Below are 24,115 nucleotides of genomic sequence, written 5' to 3' on the forward strand. Positions count from 1 at the left end.
ACTTGGGATGGGCGCCCAGCATCCACTACGGACTACGAGAAATAGAATTATCGGTAAGTAAATTCTTATTTTCTCTAACGTCCTAAGTGGATGCTGGGAACTCCGTAAGGACCATGGGGATTATACCAAAGCTCCCAAACGGGCGGGAGAGTGCGGATGACTCTGCAGCACCAAATGAGAGAACTCCAGGTCCTCCTCAGCCAGGGTATCAATTTTGTAGAATTTTACAAACGTATTTGCTCCTGACCAAGTAGCTGCTCGGCAAAGTTGTAAAGCCGAGACCCCTCGGGCAGCCGCCCAAGATGAGCCCACCTTCCTTGTGGAGTGGGCATTTACAGATTTTTGGCTGTGGCAGGCCTGCCACCGAATGTGCAAGCTGAATTGTACTACAAATCCAACGAGCAATAGTCTGCTTAGAAGCAGGAGCACCCAGCTTGTTGGGTGCATACAGGATAAACAGAGAGTCAGTTTTCCTGACTCCAGCCGTCCTGGAAACATATATTTTCAGGGCCCTGACAACGTCTAGCAACTTGGAGTCCTCCAAGTCCCTAGTAGCCGCAGGCACCACAATAGGTTGGTTCAGGTGAAACGCTGAAACCACCTTAGGGAGAAACTGAGGACGAGTCCTCAATTCCGTCCTGTCCAAATGGAAAATCAGATAAGGGCTTTTACAGGATAAAGCCGCCAATTCTGACACGCGCCTGGCCCAGGCCAGGGCCAACAGCATGACCACTTTCCATGTGAGATATTTTAACTCCACAGATTTAAGTGGTTCAAACCAATGTGACTTTTGGAACCCAAAAACTACATTGAGATCCCAAAGTGCCACTGAAGGCACAAAAGGAGGCTGTATATGCAGTACCCCTTTTACAAACGTCTGAACTTCAGGGACTGAAGTTAGTTCTTTTTGGAAGAAAATTGACAGGGACGAAATTTTAACCTTAATGGACCCCAATTTCAGGCCCATAGACACTCCTGTTTGCAGGAAATGTAGGAAACGACCCAGTTGAATTTCCTCCGTCGGGCCTTACTGGCCTCGCACCACTCAACATATTTTCGCCAAATGCGGTGATAATGTTTTGCGGTTACATCCTTCCTGGCTTTGATCAGGATAGGGATGACTTCATCCGGAATGCCTTTTCAGGATCCGGCGTTCAACCGCCATGCCGTCAAACGCAGCCGTGGTAAGTCTTGGAACAGACAGGGTCCTTGCTGGAGCAGGTCCCTTCTTAGAGGTAGAGGCCACGGATCCTCCGTGAGCATCTCTTGAAGTTCCGGTTACCAAGTCCTTCTTGGCCAATCCGGAGCCACGAATATAGTGCTTACTCCTCTTCATCTTATCAATCTCAGTACCTTGGGTATGAGAGGCAGAGGAGGGAACACATACACTGACTGGTACACCCACGGTGTTACCAGAACGTCTACAGTTATTGCCTGAGGGTCCCTTGACCTGGCGCAATACTTGTCGAGTTTTTCCCAACGGTTTATAATCATGTGGAAGACTTCTGGGTGAAGTCCCCACTCTCCCGGGTGGAGGTCGTGCTGAGGAAGTCTGCTTCCCAGTTGTCCACTCCCGGAATGAATACTGCTGACAATGCTATCACATGATTTTACGCCCAGCGAAGAATCCTTGCAGCTTCTGCCATTGCCCTCCTGCTTCTTGTGCCACCCTGTCTGTTTACGTGGGTGACTGCCGTGATGTTGTCCGACTGGATCAACACCGGCTGACCTTGAAGCAGAGGACTTGCTAAGCTTAGAGCATTGTAAATGGCCCTTAGCTTCAGGATATTTATGTGAAGTGATGTCTCCAGACTTGACCATAAGCTCTGGATATTCCTTCCCTGGGTGACTGCTCCCCAGCCTCGCAGGCTGGCATCCGTGGTCACCAGGACCCAGTCCTGAATGCCGAATCTGCGGCCCTCTAGAAGATGAGCACTCTGCAACCACCACAGGAGGGACACCCTTGTCCTTGGTGACAGGGTTATCCGCTGATGCATCTGAAGATGCGACCCGGACCATTTGTCCAGCAGGTCCCACTGGAAAATTCTTGCGTGGAATCTGCCGAATGGGATTGCTTCTTAGGAAGCCACCATTTTACCCAGAACCCTTGTGCATTGATGCACTGAGACTTGGCTCGGTTTTAGGAGGTTCCTGACTAGCTCGGATAACTCCCTGGCTTTTTCCTCCGGGAGAAAAGCCTTTTTCTGGACTGTGTCCAGGATCATCCCTAGGAACAGAAGACAAGTCGTCGGAACCAGCTGCGATTTTGGAATATTGAGAATCCAATCGTGCTGCCGCAACACTACCTAAAATAGTGCTACACCGACCTCCAACTGTTCCCTGGATCTTACCCTTATCAGGGAATCGTCCAAGTAAAGGATAACTAAAATTCCCTTCCTTCGAAGGAATATCATCATTTCGGCCATTACCTTGGTAAAGACCCGGGGTGCCGTGGACCATCCATACGGCAGCGTCTGAACTGATAGTGACAGTTCTGTACCATAAACCTGAGGTACCCTTGATGAGAAGGGTAAATTTTGACATGAAGGTAAGTATCCTTGATGTCCCGAGACATCATGTAGTCCCCTTCTTCCAGGTTCGCAATCACTGCTCTGAGTGACTCAATCTTGAATTTGAACCTCTGTATGTAAGTGTTCAAAGATTTTAGATTTAGAATCGGTCTCACCGAGCCGTCCGGCTTCGGTACCACAACAGTGTGGAATAATACCCCGTTCCCTGTTGCAGGAGGGGTACCTTGTAATCACCTGCTGGGAATACAGCTTGTGAATGGCTTCCAAAACAGTCTCCCTGTCAGAAGGAGACATCGGTAAAGCCGACTTTAGGAAACGGCGAGGGGGAGACGTCTCGAATTCTAATTTGTACCCCTGAGATATCACCTGAAGGATCCAGGGGTCTACTTGCGAGTGAGCCCACTGCGCGCTGAAATTCATTGAGACGGGCCCCCCACCGTGCCTGATTCTGCTTGTAAAGCCCCAGCGTCATACTGAGGGCTTGGCAGAGGCGGGAGAGGGTTTCTGTTCCTGGGAACTGGCTGATTTCTGCAGCCTTTTTCCTCACCCTCTGTCACGGGGCAGAAATGAGGAATCTTTTGCCCGCTTGTCCACGAAAAGACTGCGCCTGATAATACGGCGTCTTCTCATGTTGAGAGGCGACCTGGGGTACAAACGTGGATTTCCCAGCTGTTGCCGTGGCCACCAGGTCTGAAAGACCGACCCCAAATAACTCCTCCCTTTAATAAGGCAATACTTCCAAATGCCGTTAGGAATACGCATCACCTGACCACTGACGTGTCCATAACCCTCTACTGGTAGAAATGGACAACGCACTTTGACTTGATGCCAGTCGGCAAATATTCCGCTGTGCATCACGCATATATAGAAATGCATCTTTTAAATGCTCTATAGGCAATAATATACTGTCCCTATCTAGGGTATCAATATTTTCAGTCAGGGAATCCGACCACGCCAACCCAGCACTGCACATCCAGGCTGAGGCGATTGCTGGTCGCAGTATAACACCAGTATGTGTGTAAATACATTTTAGGATACCCTCCTGCTTTCTATCAGCAGGATCCTTAAGGGCGGCCATCTCGGGAGAGGGTAGAGCCCTTACAAGCGTGTGAGCGCTTTATCCACCCTAGGGGGTGTTTCCCAACGCACCCTAACCTCTGGCGGGAAAGGATATAATGCCAATAACATTTTAGAAATTATCAGTTGTTATCGGGGGAAAACCACGCATCATCACACACCTCATTTAATTTCTCAGATTCAGGAAAACTACAGGTAGTTTTTCCTCACCGAACATAATACCCCTTTTTGGTGGTATTCGTATTATCAGAAATGTGTAAAAACATTTTTCATTGCCTCAATCATGTAACGTGTGGCCTAACTGGAAGTCACATTTGTCTCTTCACCGTCGACACTGGAGTCAGTATCCGTGTCGGCGTCTATATCTGCCATCTGAGGTAACGGGCGCATTAGAGCCCCTGACGGCCTATGAGACGTCTGGACAGGCACAAGCTGAGTAGCCGGCTGTCTCATGTCAACCACTGTCTTTTATACAGAGCTGACACTGTCACGTAATTCCTTCCAACAGTTCATCCACTCAGGTGTCGACCCCCTAGGGGGTGACATCACTATTACAGGCAATCTGCTCCGTCTCCACATCATTTTTCTCCTCATACATGTCGACACAAATGTACCGACATACAGCACACACACAAGGAATGCTCTGATAGAGGACAGGACCCCACTAGCCCTTTGGGGAGACAGAGGGAGAGTTTGCCAGCACACACCAGAGCGCTATATATATATATACAGGGATAACCTTATAAAAGTGTTTTTCCCCTTATAGCTGCTGTATCTTTAATACTGCGCGTAATTCGTGCCCCCCCTCTCTTTTTTAACCCTTTCTGTAGTGTAGTGACTGCAGGGGAGAGACAGGGAGCTTCCCTCCAACGGAGTTGTGAGGGAAAATGGCGCCAGTGTGCTGAGGAGATAGGCTCCGCCCCCTTATCGGCGGCCTTATCTCCCGTTTTTTTATGTATTTTGGCAGGGGTTAAATGCATCCATATAGCCCAGGAGCTATATGTGATGCATTTTTTGCCATCCAAGGTGTTTATTATTGCGTCTCAGGGCGCCCCCCCCCAGCGCCCTGCACCCTCAGTGACCGGAGTGTGAAGTGTGCTGAGAGCAATGGCGCACAGCTGCAGTGCTGTGCGCTACCTTGTTGAAGACAGGACGTCTTCTGCCGCCGATTTTCCGGACCTCTTCTGCCTTCTGGCTCTGTAAGGGGGCCGGCGGCGCGGCTCTGGGACCCATCCAGGCTGGACCTGTGATCGTCCCTCTGGAGCTAATGTCCAGTAGCCTAAGAAGCCCAATCCACTCTGCACGCAGGTGAGTTCGCTTCTTCTCCCCTTAGTCCCTCGATGCAGTGAGCCTGTTGCCAGCAGGTCTCACTGAAAATAAAAAACCTAAACTAAAACTTTCACTAAGAAGCTCAGGAGAGCCCCTAGTGTGCACCCTTCTCGTTCGGGCACAAAGATCTAACTGAGGCTTGGAGGAGGGTCATGGGGGGAGGAGCCAGTGCACACCAGATAGTCCTAAAGCTTTCTTTAGATGTGCCCAGTCTCCTGCGGAGCCGCTATTCCCCATGGTCCTTACGGAGTCCCCAGCATCCACTTAGGACGTTAGAGAAAAACAAAGTATCGCCCAATAGCTGTATGGTGTCATACCACGAGTGGTCTTCAGTATGCCGACTGTCGGGATCCCGGCGCCGGAATCCCGACAGCCGGCATACCGACACTTTTTCTCCCTCGTGGGGGTCCACGACCCCCCTAGAGGGAGAATAAAATAGCGTGGCGCGCTTAGCACGCCACCGTGCCCGCAGCGTGGCGAGCGCAGCAAGCCCGCAAGGGGCTCATTTGCGCTCGCCACGCTGTCGGTATGCCGGCGGTCGGGCTCCCGACGCCGGTATGCTGGTCGCCGGGAGCCCGGCATACCATACTACACCCCATACCACTGGGCTGAATGAAAGCATTGATGCAATTCTGTTTGGAAACATCGGAGAGAGAATCTATGAATCCTTCACAAGTTAAAATTATTTTTCGGTGCTCTCCTCTTTGTGAAGGGTACTGTAGCTTCTACGTAAAACAATTTGGTCTGAAACAAAGACATAGGGGTAAATTTACTAAGATTCGTATTTTCCCGTTTCAGGTCAAAGTTCAATCACGAATGACATCGAAAGTGTAAAACTGCAACTTTTTGAATTGATTACGACTAATTTACTAAGCTGTCGTATTCGGGTTTTTCTTTTGTTCCGATGTCGATGTCATTCGTGTTTTTTTTTCTATTTTTACGGCAGTGATTAGCAAAACACTGCCGACTTTTTTTACAATCAATCTCGGCCGGATCTGTGTAATCCGTGCTGGGGTTTCTTTTTTTTTTTTTTTTTAATTAAACACTGTAAAATAATTAAAAAAAATGCGTGGGGTCCCCCCTCCTAAGCATAACCAGCCTCGGGCTCTTTGAGCCGATCCTGGTTGCAAAAATATGGGGGGAAAAATGACAGGGGTTCCCCCATATTTAAGCAACCAGCATCGGGCTCTGCGCCTGGTCCTGGTCCCAAAAATACGGGGGACAAAAAGAGTAGGGGTCCCCCGTATTTTTAAAACCAGCACCGGGCTCCACTAGCTGGACAGATAATGCCACAGCCGGGGGTCACTTTTATATAGTGCCCTGCGGCCGTGGCATCAAAAATCCAACTAGTCACCCCTGGCCGGGGTACCCTGGGGGAGTGGGGACCCCTTCAATCAAGGGGTCCCCCCCCCCAGCCACCCAAGGGCCAGGGGTGAAGCCCGAGGCTGTCCCCCCCCATCCAATGGGCTGCGGATGGGGAGGCTGATAGCCTTTGTTGTAAAAGAAAAGATATTGTTTTTAGTAGCAGTACTACAAGGCCCAGCAAGCCTCCCCCGCATGCTGGTACTTGGAGAACCACAAGTACCAGCATGCGACGGAAAAACGGGCCCGCTGGTACCTGTAGTACTACTACTAAAAAAATACCCAAAAAAAGACAAGACACACACACCGTGAAAGTATAATTTTATTACATACATACACACATACATACATACTTACCTTAAGTTCCCACGCAGGTCGGTCCTCTTCTCCAGTAGAATCCAAGGGGTACCTGTTGAAGAAATTATACTCACGAGATCCAGGGGTCCAGGCTCCTCGGGAAATCCAGGGGTAATCCACGTACTTGAAAAAAAAAAAAAAACGGTGTCCCGACCACGAACTGAAAGGGGACCCATGTTTGCACATGGGTCACCTTTCCACGAATGCCAGAAACCCACTTTGACTTCTGTCTAAGTGGGTTTCTTCAGCCAATCAGGGAGCGCCACGTTGTAGCACTCTCCTGATCAGCTGTGTGGTCCTGTCCTCACTGACAGGCAGCACACGGCAGTGTTACAATGTAGCGCCTATGCGCTACATTGTAACCAATGATGGGAACTTTCTGCTCAGCGGTGACGTCACTTTAGGTCAACCGCAGGGCAGAAAGTTCCCATCATTGGTTACAATGTAGCGCATAGGCGCTACATTGTAACACTGCCGTGTGCTGCCTGTCAGTGAGGACAGGACCACACAGCTGATCAGGAGAGTGCTACAACGTGGCGCTCCCTGATTGGCTGAAGAAACCCACTTAGACAGAAGTCAAAGTGGGTTTCTGGCATTCGTGGAAAGGTGACCCATGTGCAAACATGGGTCCCCTTTCAGTTCGTGGTCGGGACACCGGTTTTTTTTTTTTTTCAAGTACGTGGATTACCCCTGGATTTCCCGAGGAGCCTGGACCCCTGGATCTCGTGAGTATAATTTCTTCAACAGGTACCCCTTGGATTCTACTGGAGAAGAGGACCGACCTGCGTGGGAACTTAAGGTAAGTATGTATGTATGTGTGTATGTATGTAATAAAATTATACTTTCACGGTGTGTGTGTCTTGTCTTTTTTTGGGTATTTTTTTAGTAGTAGTACTACAGGTACCAGCGGGCCCGTTTTTCCGTCGCATGCTGGTACTTGTGGTTCTCCAAGTACCAGCATGCGGGGGAGGCTTGCTGGGCCTTGTAGTACTGCTACTAAAAACAATATCTTTTCTTTTACAACAAAGGCTATCAGCCTCCCCATCCGCAGCCCATTGGATGGGGGGGGACAGCCTCAGGCTTCACCCCTGGCCCTTGGGTGGCTGGGGGGGGGGGACCCCTTGATTGAAGGGGTCCCCACTCCCCCAGGGTACCCCGGCCAGGAGTGACTAGTTGGATTTTTGATGCCACGGCCGCAGGGCACTATATAAAAGTGACCCCCGGCTGTGGCATTATCTGTCCAGCTAGTGGAGCCCGGTGCTGGTTTTAAAAATACGGGGGACCCCTACTCTTTTTGTCCCCCGTATTTTTGGAACCAGGACCAGGCGCAGAGCCCGATGCTGGTTGCTTAAATATGGGGGAACCCCTGTCAATTTTTTCCACATATTTCTGCAACCAGGATCGGCTCAAAGAGCCCGAGGCTGGTTATGCTTAGGAGGGGGGACCCTACGCAATTTTTTTAAATAAAATAACAACTTTCCCACCCCTTCCCACTGATATACATGCACGGATCTCATGGATCCCTGCATGCCTATCCAATCACGGGAAAAAAAAGTAGGTCTGTTTTTTTTTAGCACTTTTTTACGAGTTGTAATTTTTCACGGCAGTGTTTGTTTGTTTTTTGCTGTGCACTTCTTAGTAAATGACCGAGATTCATACTTAAACAGCCGCGTTTTGACCGATGGTGTATTCATTCGTGATTTTTTTCTTGGACTTCAAAATATTACGAATGCCCTCATCACTGCCGTGATTATTGCTTAGTAAATTACCGAGATGACACTTTGATGAAAAAACGGCATCTCGGTCAAAATCGGGAGCTTAGTAAATTTCCCCCATAGATGGTGGGTCACCATGAATCCATTTGCAGGCAACTGCAGCAAATTTGTTAGCAGTTGGGCAAAACTATGTGCACTGTAGGGGGGGGCAGATGTAACATGTTCAGAGAATTAGATTTGGGTGGGATATTTTGTTTCTGTGCAGGGTAAACACTGGCTGCTTTATTTTTACACTGCAATTTAGATTTCAGTCTGAACACACCACATCCAAATCTAACTCTCTCTGCACATGTTACATCTGCCCCCCCCCCCCCCCCCCCCTGCAGTGCACATGGTTTTTGCCCAACTGCTAACAAATGTGCTGCTGCAATCAACTCTGAATTAGGCCCATAGAAACAAGAGTGCAGGTGCACCATACAACATTAAAATTACAGTATAACAACTATCATATCCAAGGTTCTTGGCATATATTGGTCAATATATTTCGCCTGCCCACCTACTTCACGGTGACCTCATGTGCAATTTTCTCAAACCTGCTTCTGCAAAAAATCGCATGTGAAAATCCGCCTAGAAAGGTAAAAGACGCCCACCAATACAATTGTAAAAATTACACATGCAATCGCAAATTTGCGAAGCATACGCAGAAATTGACTACCGTTGACACCTGCGGTTGACCCAGGGCTACTCAGAATAATAAGAATGCAGTCGCAGCGGAACCATGTTTTAAGTCGCTATCCATTGCAACTGACGTCAGATACACGCCCCGAAAACGGCTATGATCCACCTGCGTTTTTCCAACCACTCCCCACAACTGCCATTTTAATACTTATCAACGGTCAATTCCTGTCAAAGTGCGATCGCCATTTAGCCTTCACATCGCATGTGTAATCTGCTGATAATTGCCCGATTTGCGATTTTGCAACTGAAGCTGAATAAGGCCCTTTGTTTGCAAAACTGCTAGAATGACTTTTGTTTCTAAATAAAAATGACTTAAATATGAATCTTAACAATACTATGTCAGAAGTAAAAGTCTTACCTTTTTTAAGAATTTTTTTAACTTTTAAATAGTTTCCACCTCTTACATATTTGTGCAACTGTTTTTCATTAGAGTCATATTTCATGGAACCAATCTGTACAGGGTACGGTGGTAGATTTGGACAGGACATTGTGTTTCTAAAAGAGAAAATGATTATATGAAAAACAAACTACGGTTTAGAACTACTGATTGTATATACTGTATGTGTGCTCATTTAAAGCAGTTTGAACAAACGTTATTAGCAGTCATTTAGACAGTTTTATTTCCAAAATGTTACATTACAACTGACCCTGAAGGGAGTAGCCATTTACCTTTAACATGGGATATCATATGGAAGACCAGTAAAAGCATGTAAAAATAAGATTTTAAACCTACCGGTAAATCTTTTTCTCCTAGTCCGTAGAGGATGCTGGGGACTCCATAAGGATAATTATAGTCGGGCTCCGCAGGAGACATGGGCACTATAATGAACTTTAGATGGGTGTGCACTGGCTCCTCCCTCTATGCCCCTCCTCCAGACCTCAGTTAGAGAAACTGTACCCAGAGGAGACGGACAGTACAAAGAAAGGATTTTTGTTAATCTAAGGGCAAGATTCATACCAGCCCACACCATCCACACCGTATAACATGGAATATATGCAACCAGTTAACAGTATGAACAAAACAGCATCAGCCAACGACTGATATTAACTGTAACATAACCCTTATGTAAGCAATAACTATATACAAGCCTTGCAGAAACATGTCCGCACTGGGACGGGCGTCCAGCATCCTCTACAGACTAGGAGAAAAAGATTTACCAGTAGGTTTAAAATCTTATTTTCTCTTACGTCCTAGAGGATGCTGGGGACTCCGTAAGGACCATGGGGATTATACCAAAGCTCCCAAACGGGCGGGAGAGTGCGGATGACTCTGCAGCACCGATTGAGCAAACATGAGGTCCTCCTCAGCCAAGGTATCAAACTTGTAAAATTTAGCAAAAGTGTTTGAACCCGAAACAAGTCGCCGCTCGGCAAAGCTGTAATGCTGAGACGCCTCGGCCAGCCCCCAAGAAGAGCCCACCTTCCTAGTGGAATGGGCCTTTACCGAATTTGGTAACGGCCATCCAGCCGTAGAATGAGCCTGCTGAATCATGTTACAGATCCAGCGAGCAATAGTCTGCTTAGAAGCAGGAGCGCCAACCTTGGCTGCATACAGGACAAACAGTGCCTCTGGTTTCCTAACCCGAGCCGTCCTGGCTACATAAATTTTTAAGGCCCTGACTACATCAAGGGACTTGGAATCCTCCAAGTCAACCGTAGCCACAGGCACCACAATAGGTTGGTTCATATGAAACGATGAAACCACTTTAGGCAAAAATTGAGGACGAGTCCTTAATTCTGCTCTATCCACATGGAAAATCAGATAGTGGCTTTTGTGAGACAAAGCCGCCAATTCAGACACCCGCCTTGCAGATGCCAAGGCCAACAACATGACCACCTTCCAAGTGAGAAATTTTAATTCAATCGTTCTGTACCTTAATGGAGCCTAATTTTAGGCCCATATCCACTCCTGTCTGTAGAAAGTAGAGAAAACGGCCCAGATGGAAAACTTCCGTAGGAGCATTCTTGGATTCACACCAAGATACATACTTTCTCCAGATACGGTGATAATGTTTCTCCGTCACCTCCTTTCTAGCCTTCATCAGAGTAGGGATGACTTCTTCCGGAATGCCTTCCCCAGCTAGGATTCGGTGTTCAACCGCCATGCCGTCAAACGTAACCGCGGTAAGTCTTGGAACACGCAGGGCCCCTGTTGCAACAGGTCCTCTCTGAGAGGAAGAGGCCACGGATCTTCTGTGAGCATTTCCTGAAGATCGGAATACCAGGCCCTTCGAGGCCAATCTGGAACAATGAGTATTGTCTGCACTTTTTTCGTCTTATGATTCTCAATATCTTTGAGATGAGTGGAAGAGGAGGGAACACATAGCCCGACTGAAATACCCACGGTGTTACCAGGGCGTCCACTGCTACTGCCTGAGGGTCCCTTGACCTGGCACAATACCTCCGAAGCTTCTTGTTGAGGCGTGACGCCATCATGTCTATTTGAGGAAGTCCCCAATGACTTGTTATCTCTGCAAAAACTTCTTGATTAAGTCCCCATTCTCCTGGATGGAGATCGTGTCTGCTGAGGAAGTCTGTTTCCCAGTTGTCCACTCCCGGAATGAAGACTGCTGCCAAAGCGCTTATGTGATTTTCCGCCCAGCGCAGAATCCTGGTGGCTTCCGCCATTGCCACCCTGCTCCTTGTTCCGCCTTGGCGGTTTACATCAGCTACGGCTGTGGCGTTGTCTGAACGAATCAGAACCGGTAGGTCGCGAAGAAGATTCTCCGCTTGACATAGGCCGTTGTATATGGTCCTCAATTCCAGTACGCTGATGTGTAGACAAGCCTCCTGGCTTGACCATATACCCTGAAAGTTTCTTCCTTGTGTGACTGCTCCCCATCCTCGGAGGCTCACGTCCGTGGTTATCAGAACCCAGTCTTGAATGCCGAACCTGCGACCCTGTAGAAGGTGAGCACTCTGCAGCCACCACAGGAGAGACACCCTGGCCCTGGGGGACAGGCTTATTTTCTGATGAATTTGAAGATGGGACCCGGACCACTTGTCCAGAATGTCCCACTGAAACGTCCTCACATGAAACCTGCCGAACGGGATGGCCTCGTAGGTCGCCACCATTTTTCCCAGTACTCGAGTGCATTGATGGACTGACACTCTTTTCGGTTTTAACAGGTCTCTGACCATGTTCTGGAGTTACTGGGCTTTTTCCATTGGGAGAAAAACCCTCTTTTGTTCCGTGTCCAGAATCATGCCTAAGAAAGATAGCCGAGTTGTTGGAACCAACTGTGACTTTGGTAGATTCAGAATCCAGCCATGTTGCTGCAGCACTCTCAGGGAGAGCGCCATGCTTTTCAGCAACTGATCTCTCGATCTCGCCATTATCAGGAGATTGTCCAAGTACGGGATAATTGTGACTCCCTGCCGGCGCAGGAGCACCATCATTTCCGCCATTACCTTGGTGAAAATCCTCTGGGCCGTGGAAAGCCTAAACGGCAACGTCTGAAACTGGTAATGACAGTCCTGTACAGCGAATCTCAGGTACGCCTGATGAGGGGGATATATGGGGACATGAAGGTATGCGTCCTTTATGTCCAGTGACACCATAAATTCCCCCCCCCCCCGCCTCCAGGCTGGAGATAACTGCCCGGAGCGATTCCATCTTGAATTTGAACTTTTTTAAGTACAGGTTTAGGGATTTTAAATTTAGAATGGGTCTGACCGAGCCATCTGGTTTCGGGACCACAAATAGGGTTGAATAGTACCCCTTTCCCTGTTGAACTAGGGGAACCTCGACAACCACTTGTTGTTGACACAGTTTTTGAATGGCAGCTAAAACTATCTCCCTCTCTGGGGGAGAAGCTGGAAGAGCCGATTTGAAAAACCGGCGAGGAGGCATGTCTTAGAATTCTAGCTTGTAGCCTTGGGATACAATTTCCATTGCCCAAGGATCTACGTCTGACTGCACCCAGACGTGGCTGAAGAGTCGAAGACCTGCCCCCACCGGCACATACTCCCTCAGTGGAGCCCCAGCATCATGCGGTGGATTTAGCAGAAGCCGGGGAGGACTTCTGCTCCTGGGAACTAGCCGTAGCAGGCAGCTTTTTCCCTCTTCCCTTACCTCTGGCGAGGAAGGAAGAGCCCCGACCTCTTCTGGACTTATGCGACCGAAAGGACTGCATCTGATATTGCGGTGTTTTCTTTTGCTGTGGGGAAACATAAGGTAAAAAAGTAGATTTGCCCGCGGTAGCTGTGGAAACCAGGTCCGCGAGACCTTCCCCAAATAAATCCTCACCTTTGTAAGTTAAAACTTCCATATGCTTCTTTGAGTCGGCATCACCCATCCATTGGCGGGTCCACAGGGCTCGCCTAGCAGAAATCGCCACGGCGTTGGCTCTCGAACCTAGCAGACCAACGTCTCTCTGAGCGTCTCTCATATATATAAGTCTTTAATGTGACCTAAGGTCAATAAAATGGTATCCCTCTCCAGGGTATCAATGTCAGCTGACAAAGTATCCGTCCAAGCCGCAACAGCGCTACAAACCCAAGCCGATGCATTTGCCAGTCTGAGCGTATGTGTATAAATAGATTTTAAGGTAGTTTCCTGTCTGCGATCCTTGAGGGCTGCCGTGTCTGGAGACGGTAGCGCCACCTTTTTGGACAAGCGCGTTAACGCCTTGTCCACCCTTGGTGAGGATTCCCACCGTCACCTGTCCTGCGCATGGAAAGGATACGCCATAAGAATTCTTTTGGGAATCTACAGTTTCTTGTCTGGAGTTTCCCAAGCCTTTTCAAATAACGCGTTCAGCTCATGAGATGGGGGAAAGGTTACCTCAGGTTTCTTTTCCTTAAACATGTGTACCCTCTTGTCAGGGACAGAGGGGTCATCAGTGATATGTAAAACATCCTTTATTGCAATAATCATATAATGAATACTTTTGGCCACCCTTGGGTGTAACCTCGCATCATCGTAGTCGACACTGGAATCAGAATCTGTGTCGGTATCAGTGTCTGCTACTTGGGACAGGGGACGTTTCTGAGACCCTGAAGGGCCCTGTGACACAGCCAAAGCCATGGATTGACTCCCTGTTCTATCCCTGGACTCTGCTTTGTCAAACCTCTGATGTAATAAAGACACATTTGCATTTAAAACATTCAGCATATCCAACCAATCAGGTGTAGGCGTTGCCGACGGAGACACCACAATCATCTGCTCCACCTCCTCCTTAGATGAGCCTTCTGCTTCAGACATGCCTACACACGCGTACCGACACCCCCACACACTCAGGGATATATCTATATGGAGACAGTTCCCCAATAAGGCCCTTTGGAGAGACAGAGAGAGAGTATGCCAGCACACACCCAGCGCCAACTGACACTGGAAACCAAATTCCTAGACAAAACGGCGCTTTTATATAAAAATATAAATATACACTCACTGCGCCAATAAAAGTGCCCCCCCCCCCTCATTTTTGCCCTCTGTCACCGTGTTCAGCAGGGGAGAGTTCGGGAGCCAGCTTCTCTGCAGTGTGCTGTGGAGAAAATGGTGCTGGTTAGTGCTGGAGGATCTAGCTACGCCCCCTCAGCGGCGGGTTTCGGTCCCGCTCAAATTTTCTATACTGGCGGGGGATTGGTAACCCAGCAGGTGCACAGGTGTATTAATTACTCACTGACACATTTTAAAAGGTCCACAGGTGGAGCTAATTATTTCACTTGCGATTCTGTGAGGAGACCTGCAAAACATGCACTGTGTGGGCCCCCGAGGACAGAGTTTGAGAACCTCTGCCCTAGAGGTTTATAATTGCTGCCCAGGGCGCCACCCCTGCGCCCTGCACCCTTCAGTGCCCGCTGTGTGCGTTGTGTGTGGGAGCAATGGCGATCTGAAGTCTTCTGCCGCCTTTGAAGTCTTCTTTCTTCTTATACTCACCCGGCTTCTATCTTCCGGCTCTGTGAGGAGGACGGCGGCTCGGCTCCGGGACGAGCGGCGAGGGTGAGACCTGCATTCCGACCCTCTGGAGCTAATGGTGTCCAGTAGCCTAAGAAGCAGAGACTATCATTTAAGTAGGTCTGCTTCTCTCTCCTCAGTCCCAGGATGCAGGGAGCCTGTTGCCAGCAGTGCTCCCTGAAAATAAAAAAACCTAACAAAATTATTTTTCAGAGAAACTCAGGAGAGCTCCCCTGCAGATCCAGTCTCCTCTGGGCACAAGATCCAACTGAGGTCTGGAGGAGGGGCATAGAGGGAGGAGCCAGTGCACACCCATCTAAAGTTCTTTATAGTGCCCATGTCTCCTGCGGAGCCCATCTATAGCCCATGGTCCTTACAGAGTCCCCAGCATCCTCTAGGACGTAAGAGAAAATAGGGGTAGATTCAGACCATGACCGCTGATCAGCAACTGCTCTCTGGACCTCGCCTTTATGAGGAGATCGTCCAAGTATGGGATAATTGTGACTCCTTGCCGTCGCAGGAGCACCATCATTTCCGCCATTACCTTGGTAAATATTCTCGGTGCCGTGGAGAGACCAAACGGCAACGTCTGGAATTGGTAATGACAATCCTGTACCACAAATCTGAGGTACTCCTGATAAGGTGTATAAATGGGGACATGAAGGTAAGCATCCTTTATGTCCAGAGACACCATAAAATCCCCCCCTTCCAGGCTTGCGATGACCGCTCTGAGCGATTCCATCTTGAACTTGAACTTTTTCAAGTATATGTTCAGGGATTTTAAATTCAATATGGGTCTGACCGAACCGTCCGGTTTCGGTACCACAAACCTGGTCGAATAGTAACCCCTTCCTTGTTGAAGGAGGGGAACCTTGACCACCACCTGCTGAAGATACAATTTGTGAATTGCAGCTAACACTATTTCCCTCTCTAAGGGGGAAGCTGGCAGGGCCGATTTGAGGTAACGGTGAGGGGGCATCTCTTCGAATTCCAGCTTGTATCCTTGAGACACAATCTCTATAGCCCAGGGATCCACCTGGGAGTGAACCCACTTGTGGCTGAAATTTCGGAGACGCGCCCCCACCGGGCCTAGCTCCGCCTGTGGAGCCCCAGCGTCATGCGGTGGATTTAGTGGAAGCCGGGGAGGACTTCTGTTCCTGGGAACTAGCTGTATTGTGCAGCTTCTTTCCTCTACCCCTGCCTCTGGCAAGAAAGGACGCACCTCGGACTTTCTTGCCTTTTTGTGATCCAAAGGACTGCATCTGGTAATACGGTGCTTTCTTAGGTTGTGAGGGAACATATGGCAAAAAATTTGACTTTCCGGCCGTAGCTGTGGAGACCAGGTCCGAGAGACCCTCCCCAAACAACTCCTCACCCTTGTAAGGTAAAACCTCCATGTTCCTTTTTGAGTCGGCATCGCCTATCCATTGCCGAGTCCACAGGACCCTTCTGGCAGAAATCGACATTGCATTTATTCTAGAGCCTAGTAGGCTAATGTCTCTTTGAGCATCTCTCATATACAGGACAGCGTCTTTTATATGCCCCAGGGTCAGCAATATAGTATCCTTGTCCAAGGTATCAAGTTCCTCAGATAAGGTATCTGTCCATGCTGCTACAGCACTACACATCCAGGCCGACTCTATCGCCGGCCTTAGTAAGGTACCTGAATGTGTATAAATGGACTTCAGGGTACCCTCCTGCTTTCTATCCGCAGCATCTTTTAGGGTGGCCGTATCCTGTGACGGCAGGGCTACCCTCTTGGATAAGCGTGTTAAAGCTTTGTCCACCCTAGGGGAGGATTCCCAGCGTAACCTGTCCGTTGGCGGTAAAAGGGTACGCCATAAGCATTCATTTGGAAATGTGCAGTTTTTTATCTGGAGATTCCCAAGCCTTTTCACATAACTCATTTAGCTCATGTGAAGGGGGAAAGGTCACTTCTTGCCTTTTTTCCCCATACATATAAACCCTCTTGTCAGGGACTGGGGTTTCCTCTGTGATGTGCAACACATCCTTCATTGCTATAATCATATAACGGATGGCTTTAGCCAATTTAGGCTGTAACTTTGCATCATCGCAATCGACACTGGAGTCAGAATCCGTGTCGATATCTGTGTCAACAATTTGGGATAGTGGGCGCTTCTGAGACCCTGACGGCCTCTGCGACATAGGATCAGGCATGGGCTGAGACCCCGGCTGTCCTAAGGCTTCAGCTTTATCCAACCTTTTATGCAAGGAAGTAACATTATCATTTAAAACCTTCCACATATCCATCCAATCGGGTGTCGGCGCCGTCGGCGGCGACCCCACATTCATTTGTTCCCGCTCTGCTTCCACAAAGCCTTCCTCGTCCAACATGCCGACACAAGCATACCGACACACCACACACACAGGGGATGCTCTTTTCGAAGACAATTCCCCCACAAGGCCTTTTGGAGAGACAGAGAGAGAGTATGCCAGCACACACCCCAGCGCTATATGTCCCAGGAATCACGCAGTAACTTAGTGTTAACCCAGTAGCTGCTGTATATACTGTTTTTGCGCCTAATTTATGTGCCCCCCCTCTCTTTTTACCCTCTTCTACCGTGTTTCTGCAGGGGAGAGCCTGGGGAGCTTCCTCTCAGCGGAGCTGTGGAGAGAAAATGGCGCTGGTGAGTGCTGAGGAAGAAGCCCCGCCCCCTCAGCGGCGGGCTTCTGTCCCGCGTTTCTGTGTAAAAATATGGCGGGGGCCCATGCATATATACAGTGCCCAACTGTATATATGCCCACTTTTGCCAAGAGGTCTCTAATTGCTGCCCAGGGCGCCCCCCCCTGCGCCCTGCACCCTACATGACCGGAGTATGTGGGTGTAGTGTGGGAGCAATGGCGCACAGCTGCAGTGCTGTGCGCTACCTCAGTATGAAGACTGGAGTCTTCTGCCGCCGATTTCGAAGTCTTCTTGCTTTTGTCACCGGCTTCTGTCTTCCGGCTCTGCGAGGGGGACGGCGGCGCGGCTCCGGGATCGGACGACAAAGGGTGAGATCCTGTGTACGATCCCTCTGGAAATAATGGTGTCCAGTAGCCTAAGAAGCAGGACCTATCTTCAGTGAGTAGGGCTGCTTCTCTCCCCTCAGTCCCACGTAGCAGAGAGTCTGTTGCCAGCAGATCTCTCTGAAAATAAAAAAACCTAACGAAAATACTTTCTTTTATAGCAAGCTCAGGAGAGCTCACTAAGTAGCACCCAGCTCGTCCGGGCACAGATTCAAACTGAGGTCTGGAGGAGGGACATAGAGGGAGGAGCCAGAACACACCAGAATCCAAATTCTTTCTTAAAGTGCCCTGTCTCCTGCGGAGCCCGTCTATTCCCCATGGTCCTTACGGAGTCCCCAGCATCCACTAGGACGTTAGAGGGGAAAAAAATAAGAATTTACTTACCGATAATTCTATTTCTCATAGTCCGTAGTGGATGCTGGGACTCCGTAAGGACCATGGGGAATAGCGGCTCCGCAGGAGACTGGGCACAAAAGTAAAAGCTTGAACTAGCTGGTGTGCACTGGCTCCTCCCCCTATGACCCTCCTCCAAGCCTCAGTTAGGATACTGTGCCCGGACGAGCGTACACAATAAGGAAGGATTTATGAATCCCGGGTAAGACTCATACCAGCCACACCAATCACACCGTACAACCTGTGATCTGAACCCAGTTAACAGTATGATAAACGAAGGAGCCTCTGAAAAGATGGCTCACAACAATAATAACCCGAATTTTGTAACAATAACTATATACAAGTATTGCAGACAATCCGCACTTGGGATGGGCGCCCAGCATCCACTACGGACTATGAGAAATAGAATTATCGGTAAGTAAATTCTTATTTTCTCTAACGTCCTAAGTGGATGCTGGGACTCCGTAAGGACCATGGGGATTATACCAAAGCTCCCAAACGGGCGGGAGAGTGCGGATGACTCTGCAGCACCGAATGAGAGAACTCCAGGTCCTCCTCAGCCAGGGTATCAAATTTGTAGAATTTAGCAAACGTGTTTGCCCCTGACCAAGTAGCTGCTCGGCAAAGTTGTAAAGCCGAGACCCCTCGGGCAGCCGCCCAAGATGAGCCCACCTTCCTTGTGGAATGGGCTTTTACAGATTTTGGCTGTGGCAGGCCTGCCACAGAATGTGCAAGCTGAATTGTACTACAAATCCAACGAGCAATCGTCTGCTTAGAAGCAGGAGCACCCAGCTTGTTGGGTGCATACAGGATAAACAGCGAGTCAGATTTTCTGACTCCAGCCGTCCTGGAAACATATATTTTCAGGGCCCTGACTACGTCCAGTAACTTGGAGTCCTCCAAGTCCCTAGTAGCCGCAGGCACCACAATAGGCTGGTTCACGTGAAACGCTGAAACCACCTTTGGGAGAAATTGAGGACGAGTCCTCAATTCTGCCCTATCCGTGTGAAAAATCAGGTAAGGGCTTTTATAAGATAAAGCCGCCAATTCTGAGACACGCCTGGCTGAAGCCAGGGCTAACAACATTACCACCTTCCATGTGAGATATTTTAATTCCACAGTGGTGAGTGGTTCAAACCAATGTGATTTTAGGAACCCCAAAACCACATTGAGATCCCAAGGTGCCACCGGGGGCACAAAAGGAGGCTGTATATGCAGTACCCCTTTGACAAACGTCTGGACTTCAGGCAGAGAAGCCAGTTCTTTTTGGAAGAAAATCGACAGGGCCGAAATTTGAACCTTAATGGACCCTAATTTTAGGCCCATAGACAGTCCTGTTTGTAGGAAATGTAGGAAGCGACCCAGTTGAAATTCCTCTGTAGGGGCCTCTTTGGCCTCACACCACGCAACATATTTTCGCCAAATGCGGTGATAATGTTTCGCGGTTACATCCTTCCTGGCCTTTATCAGGGTAGGGATGACTTCTTCTGGAATGCCTTTTTCCTTCAGGATCCGGCATTCAACCGCCATGCCGTCAAACGCAGCCGCGGTAAGTCTTGGAACAGACAAGGTCCCTGCTGGAGCAGGTCCTTTCTTAGAGGTAGAGGCCACGGGTCCTCCGTGAGCATCTCTTGAAGTTCCGGGTACCAAGTCCTTCTTGGCCAATCCGGAACAACGAGTATAGTTCTTCCTCCTCTCCTTTTTATGATTCTCAGTACTTTTGGTATGAGAGGCAGAGGAGGGAACACATACACTGACTGGTACACCCCTGGTGTTACCAGAGCGTCCACCGCTATTGCCTGAGGGTCCCTTGACCTGGCGCAATATCTGTCTAGTTTTTTGTTGAGACGGGACGCCATCATGTCCACCTTTGGTTTTTCCCAACGGTTTACCATCTCTTGGAAGACTTCTGGATGAAGTCCCCACTCCCCCGGGTGAAGGTCGTGTCTGCTGAGGAAGTCCGCTTCCCAGTTGTCCACTCCCGGAATGAACACTGCTGACAGTGCTATCACATGATTCTCCGCCCAGCGAAGAATCCTTGCAGCTTCTGCCATCGCCCTCCTGCTTCTCGTGCCGCCCTGTCTGTTTACGTGGGCGACTGACGTGATGTTGTCCGATTGGATCAATACCGCCTGACCCTGAAGCAGGGGTTTTGCTTGAGTTAGGGCATTGTAAATGGCCCTTAGTTCCAGAATGTTTATATGAAAAGATGTTTCCATGCTTGACCACAAGCCCTGGAAATTTTGTCCCTGTGTGACTGCTCCCCAGCCTCTCAGGCTGGCATCTGTGGTCACCAGGATCCAATCCTGAATGCCGAATCTGCGGCCCTCTAGTAGATGAGCACTCTGCAGCCACCACAGAAGAGACACCCTTGTCCTTGGCGACAGGGTTATCCGCTGATGCATCTGAAGATGCGATCCGGACCATTTGTCCAGAAGATCCCACTGAAAAGTTCTTGCATGGAATCTTCCGAATGGAATCGCTTCGTAAGAAGCCACCATTTTTCCCAGGACCCTCGTGCACTGATGCACTGACACCTGGCCTGGTTTTAGGAGATTCCTGACTAGCTCGGATAACTCCCTGGCCTTCTCCTCTGGGAGAAACACCTTTTTCTGGACTGTGTCCAGAATCATTCCTAGGAACAGGAGACGTGTCGTTGGAATCAGCTGCGATTTTGGAATATTTAGAATCCACCCGTGCTGACGTAACACTAACTGAGATAGTGCTACTCCGACTTCTAACTGTTCCCTGGACCTTGCCCTTATCAGGAGATCGTCCAAGTAAGGGATAATTAAAACGCCTTTTCTTCGAAGAAGAATCATCATTTCGGCCATTACCTTGGTAAAGACCCGAGGTGCCGTGGACAATCCAAACGGCAGCGTCTGAAACTGATAATGACAGTTTTGTACTACAAACCTGAGGTACCCTTGGTGAGAAGGGTAGATTGGGACGTGGAGATAAGCATCTTTGATGTCCAGAGACACCATATAGTCCCCTTCTTCCAGGTTTGCTATCACTGCTCTGAGTGACTCCATCTTGAATTTGAACCTCTTTATGTAAGTGTTCAAGGATTTTAGATTTAAAATTGGTCTCACCGAGCCGTCCGGCTTCGGTACCACAAACAGCGTGGAATAATACCCCTTTCCCTGTTGTAGGAGAGGTACCTTGATTATCACCTGCTGGGAATACAGCTTGTGAATGGCTTCCAAAACTGCCTCCCTGTCGGAGGGAGACTTTGGTAGAGCAGACTTCAGGAACCGGCGAGGGGGAGACGTCTCGAATTCCAGTTTGTACCCCTGTGATACTACCTGCAGAATCCAGGGGTCCACTTGCGAGTGAGCCCACTGCGCGTTGAAATTTTTGAGACGGGCCCCCACCGTGTCCGAGTCCGCTTGTAAAGCCCCAGCGTCATGCTGAAGACTTGGCAGAAGCAGAGGAGGGCTTCTGCTCCTGTGAAGAGGCTGCCTGATGCAGTCTTTTTCCTCTTCCTCTGCCCCGGGGCAGAAATGAGTGGCCTTTTGCCCGCCTGTACTTATGGGGACGAAAGGACTGAGTTTGAAAAGACGGTGTCTTTTTCTGCTGAGAGGTGACCTGGGGTAAAAAGGTGGACTTTCCGGCCGTTGCCGTGGCCACCAGATCCGATAGACCGGCCCCAAATAACTCCTCCCCTTTAAACGGCAATACTTCCATATGTCGTTTGGAATCCGCATCCCCTGACCACTGTCGCGTCCATAACGCTCTTCTGGCAGAAATGGACATAGCACTCACTCTTGATGCCAGGGTGCAAATATCCCTCTGTGCATCACGCATATATAGTAATGCATCCGTCAAATGCTCTATAGTTAGTAATATACTGTCCCTATCCAGGGAATCAATATTTTCAGTCAGGGAATCCGACCACGCAACTCCAGCACTGCACATCCAGGCTGATGCGATTGCTGGTCGCAGTATAACACCAGTATGTGTGTATATACCCTTCAGGATATTTTCCAGCCTTCTATCCGCTGGTTCTTTGAGGGCGGCCGTATCAGGAGACGGTAACGCTACTTGTTTAGATAAACGTGTGAGCGCTTTATCTACTCTAGGGGGTGTTTCCCAACGCGCCCTAACCTCTGGCGGGAAAGGGTATAGTGCCAATAATTTATTAGAAATTAGCACTTTTTTATCGGGGGAAACCCACGCTTTATCACACACCTCATTTAATTCATCTGACTCAGGAAAAGCTACTGGTAGTTTTTTTTTTTTACTCCCCACATAATACCCTTCTTTGTGGTACTTGTAGTGTCAGAAATATTCAATGCCTCCTTCATTGCCGTGATCATGTAACGTGTGGCCCTACTGGACATTACGTTTGTCTCCTCACCGTCGACACTGGACTCAGTATCCGTGTCTGGGTCTGTGTCGACCCACTGAGGTAACGGGCGTTTTATCGCCCCTGACGGTGTCTGAGACGCCGGGACAGGCACTAATTGATTTGTCGGCTGTCTCATGTCGTCAACAGTTTTTTGTAAAGTGCTGACATTGTCACGTAGTTCTTTAAATACAACCATCCAGTCAGGTGTCGACTCCCTAGGGGGTGACATCACTAATACAGGCAATTGCTCTGCTTCCACATCATTTTCCTCCTCATACATGTCGACACAATCGTACCGACACCCAGCACACACACAGGGAATGCTCTGATAGAGGACAGGACCCCACTAGCCCTTTGGGGAGACAGAGGGAGAGTTTGCCAGCACACACCAGAGCGCTATATATATCAATAGGGATAACCTTATATAAGTGTTACTCCCTTTTATAGCTGCTGTTTATAATTTAGCTGCCAATAGTGCCCCCCCTCTCTCGTTTTTTACCCTGATTCTGTAGGGACTGCAGGGGAGAGTCAGGGAGCCGTCCTTCCAGCGGAACTGTGAGGGAAAATGGCGCTTGTGTGCTGAGGAGATAGGCTCCGCCCCTTCACGACGGCCTTATCTCCCGCTTTTTTCTGGAAAACTGGCAGGGGTTAAATACATCCATATAGCCCAGGAGCTATATGTGATGTATTTCTTTTGCCATCCTAAGGTATTTCTGTTTTTATTGCGTCTCAGGGCGCTCCCCCCCAGCGCCCTGCACCCTCAGTGACCGGAGTGTGAAGTGTGCTGAGAGCAATGGCGCACAGCTGCAGTGCTGTGCGCTACCTTAGTTGAAGACAGGAACGTCTTCTGCCGCCGATTTCACCGGACCTCTTCGTTCTTCTGGCTCTGTAAGGGGGCCGGCGGCGCGGCTCCGGGACCCATCCAGGCTGAACCTGTGATCGTCCCTCTGGAGCTAATGTCCAGTAGCCTAAGAAACCCAATACACTCTGCACGCAGGTGAGTTCGTTTCTTCTCCCCTTAGTCCCACGATGCAGTGAGCCTGTTGCCAGCAGGACTCACTGAAAATAAAAAACCTAAAATAAACTTTTACTCTAAGCAGCTCAGGAGAGCCACCTAGCATGCACCCTTCTCGTTCGGGCACAAAAATCTAACTGAGGCTTGGAGGAGGGTCATAGGGGGAGGAGCCAGTGCACACCAGCTAGTTCAAGCTTTTACTTTTGTGCCCAGTCTCCTGCGGAGCCGCTATTCCCCATGGTCCTTACGGAGTCCCAGCATCCACTTAGGACGTTAGAGAAATAAGTATTATCATTTTCAAGTGAAGATTTTATTAGA

General features: G+C 49.2%; 1 protein-coding gene across 9 annotated transcripts in view; it reads right to left on the reverse strand.

The window, feature by feature from the left end:
• Positions 1-24,115, reverse strand: part of TEX14 (testis expressed 14, intercellular bridge forming factor) — a 739,191-nt gene that overhangs the window by 649,735 nt on the left and 65,341 nt on the right. For all 9 annotated transcript variants that reach the window (XM_063953897.1, XM_063953895.1, XM_063953894.1 and 6 more), the window contains exon 2: positions 9,468-9,604. In XM_063953897.1, coding sequence (XP_063809967.1) covers positions 9,468-9,604 — 137 coding nt within the window. The remainder of the gene's footprint in view (positions 1-9,467; positions 9,605-24,115) is intronic.

This window comes from Pseudophryne corroboree, chromosome 2 (genome assembly GCF_028390025.1).
Source record: "Pseudophryne corroboree isolate aPseCor3 chromosome 2, aPseCor3.hap2, whole genome shotgun sequence".
In the NCBI taxonomy this organism is placed as follows: Eukaryota; Metazoa; Chordata; class Amphibia; order Anura; family Myobatrachidae; genus Pseudophryne; species Pseudophryne corroboree.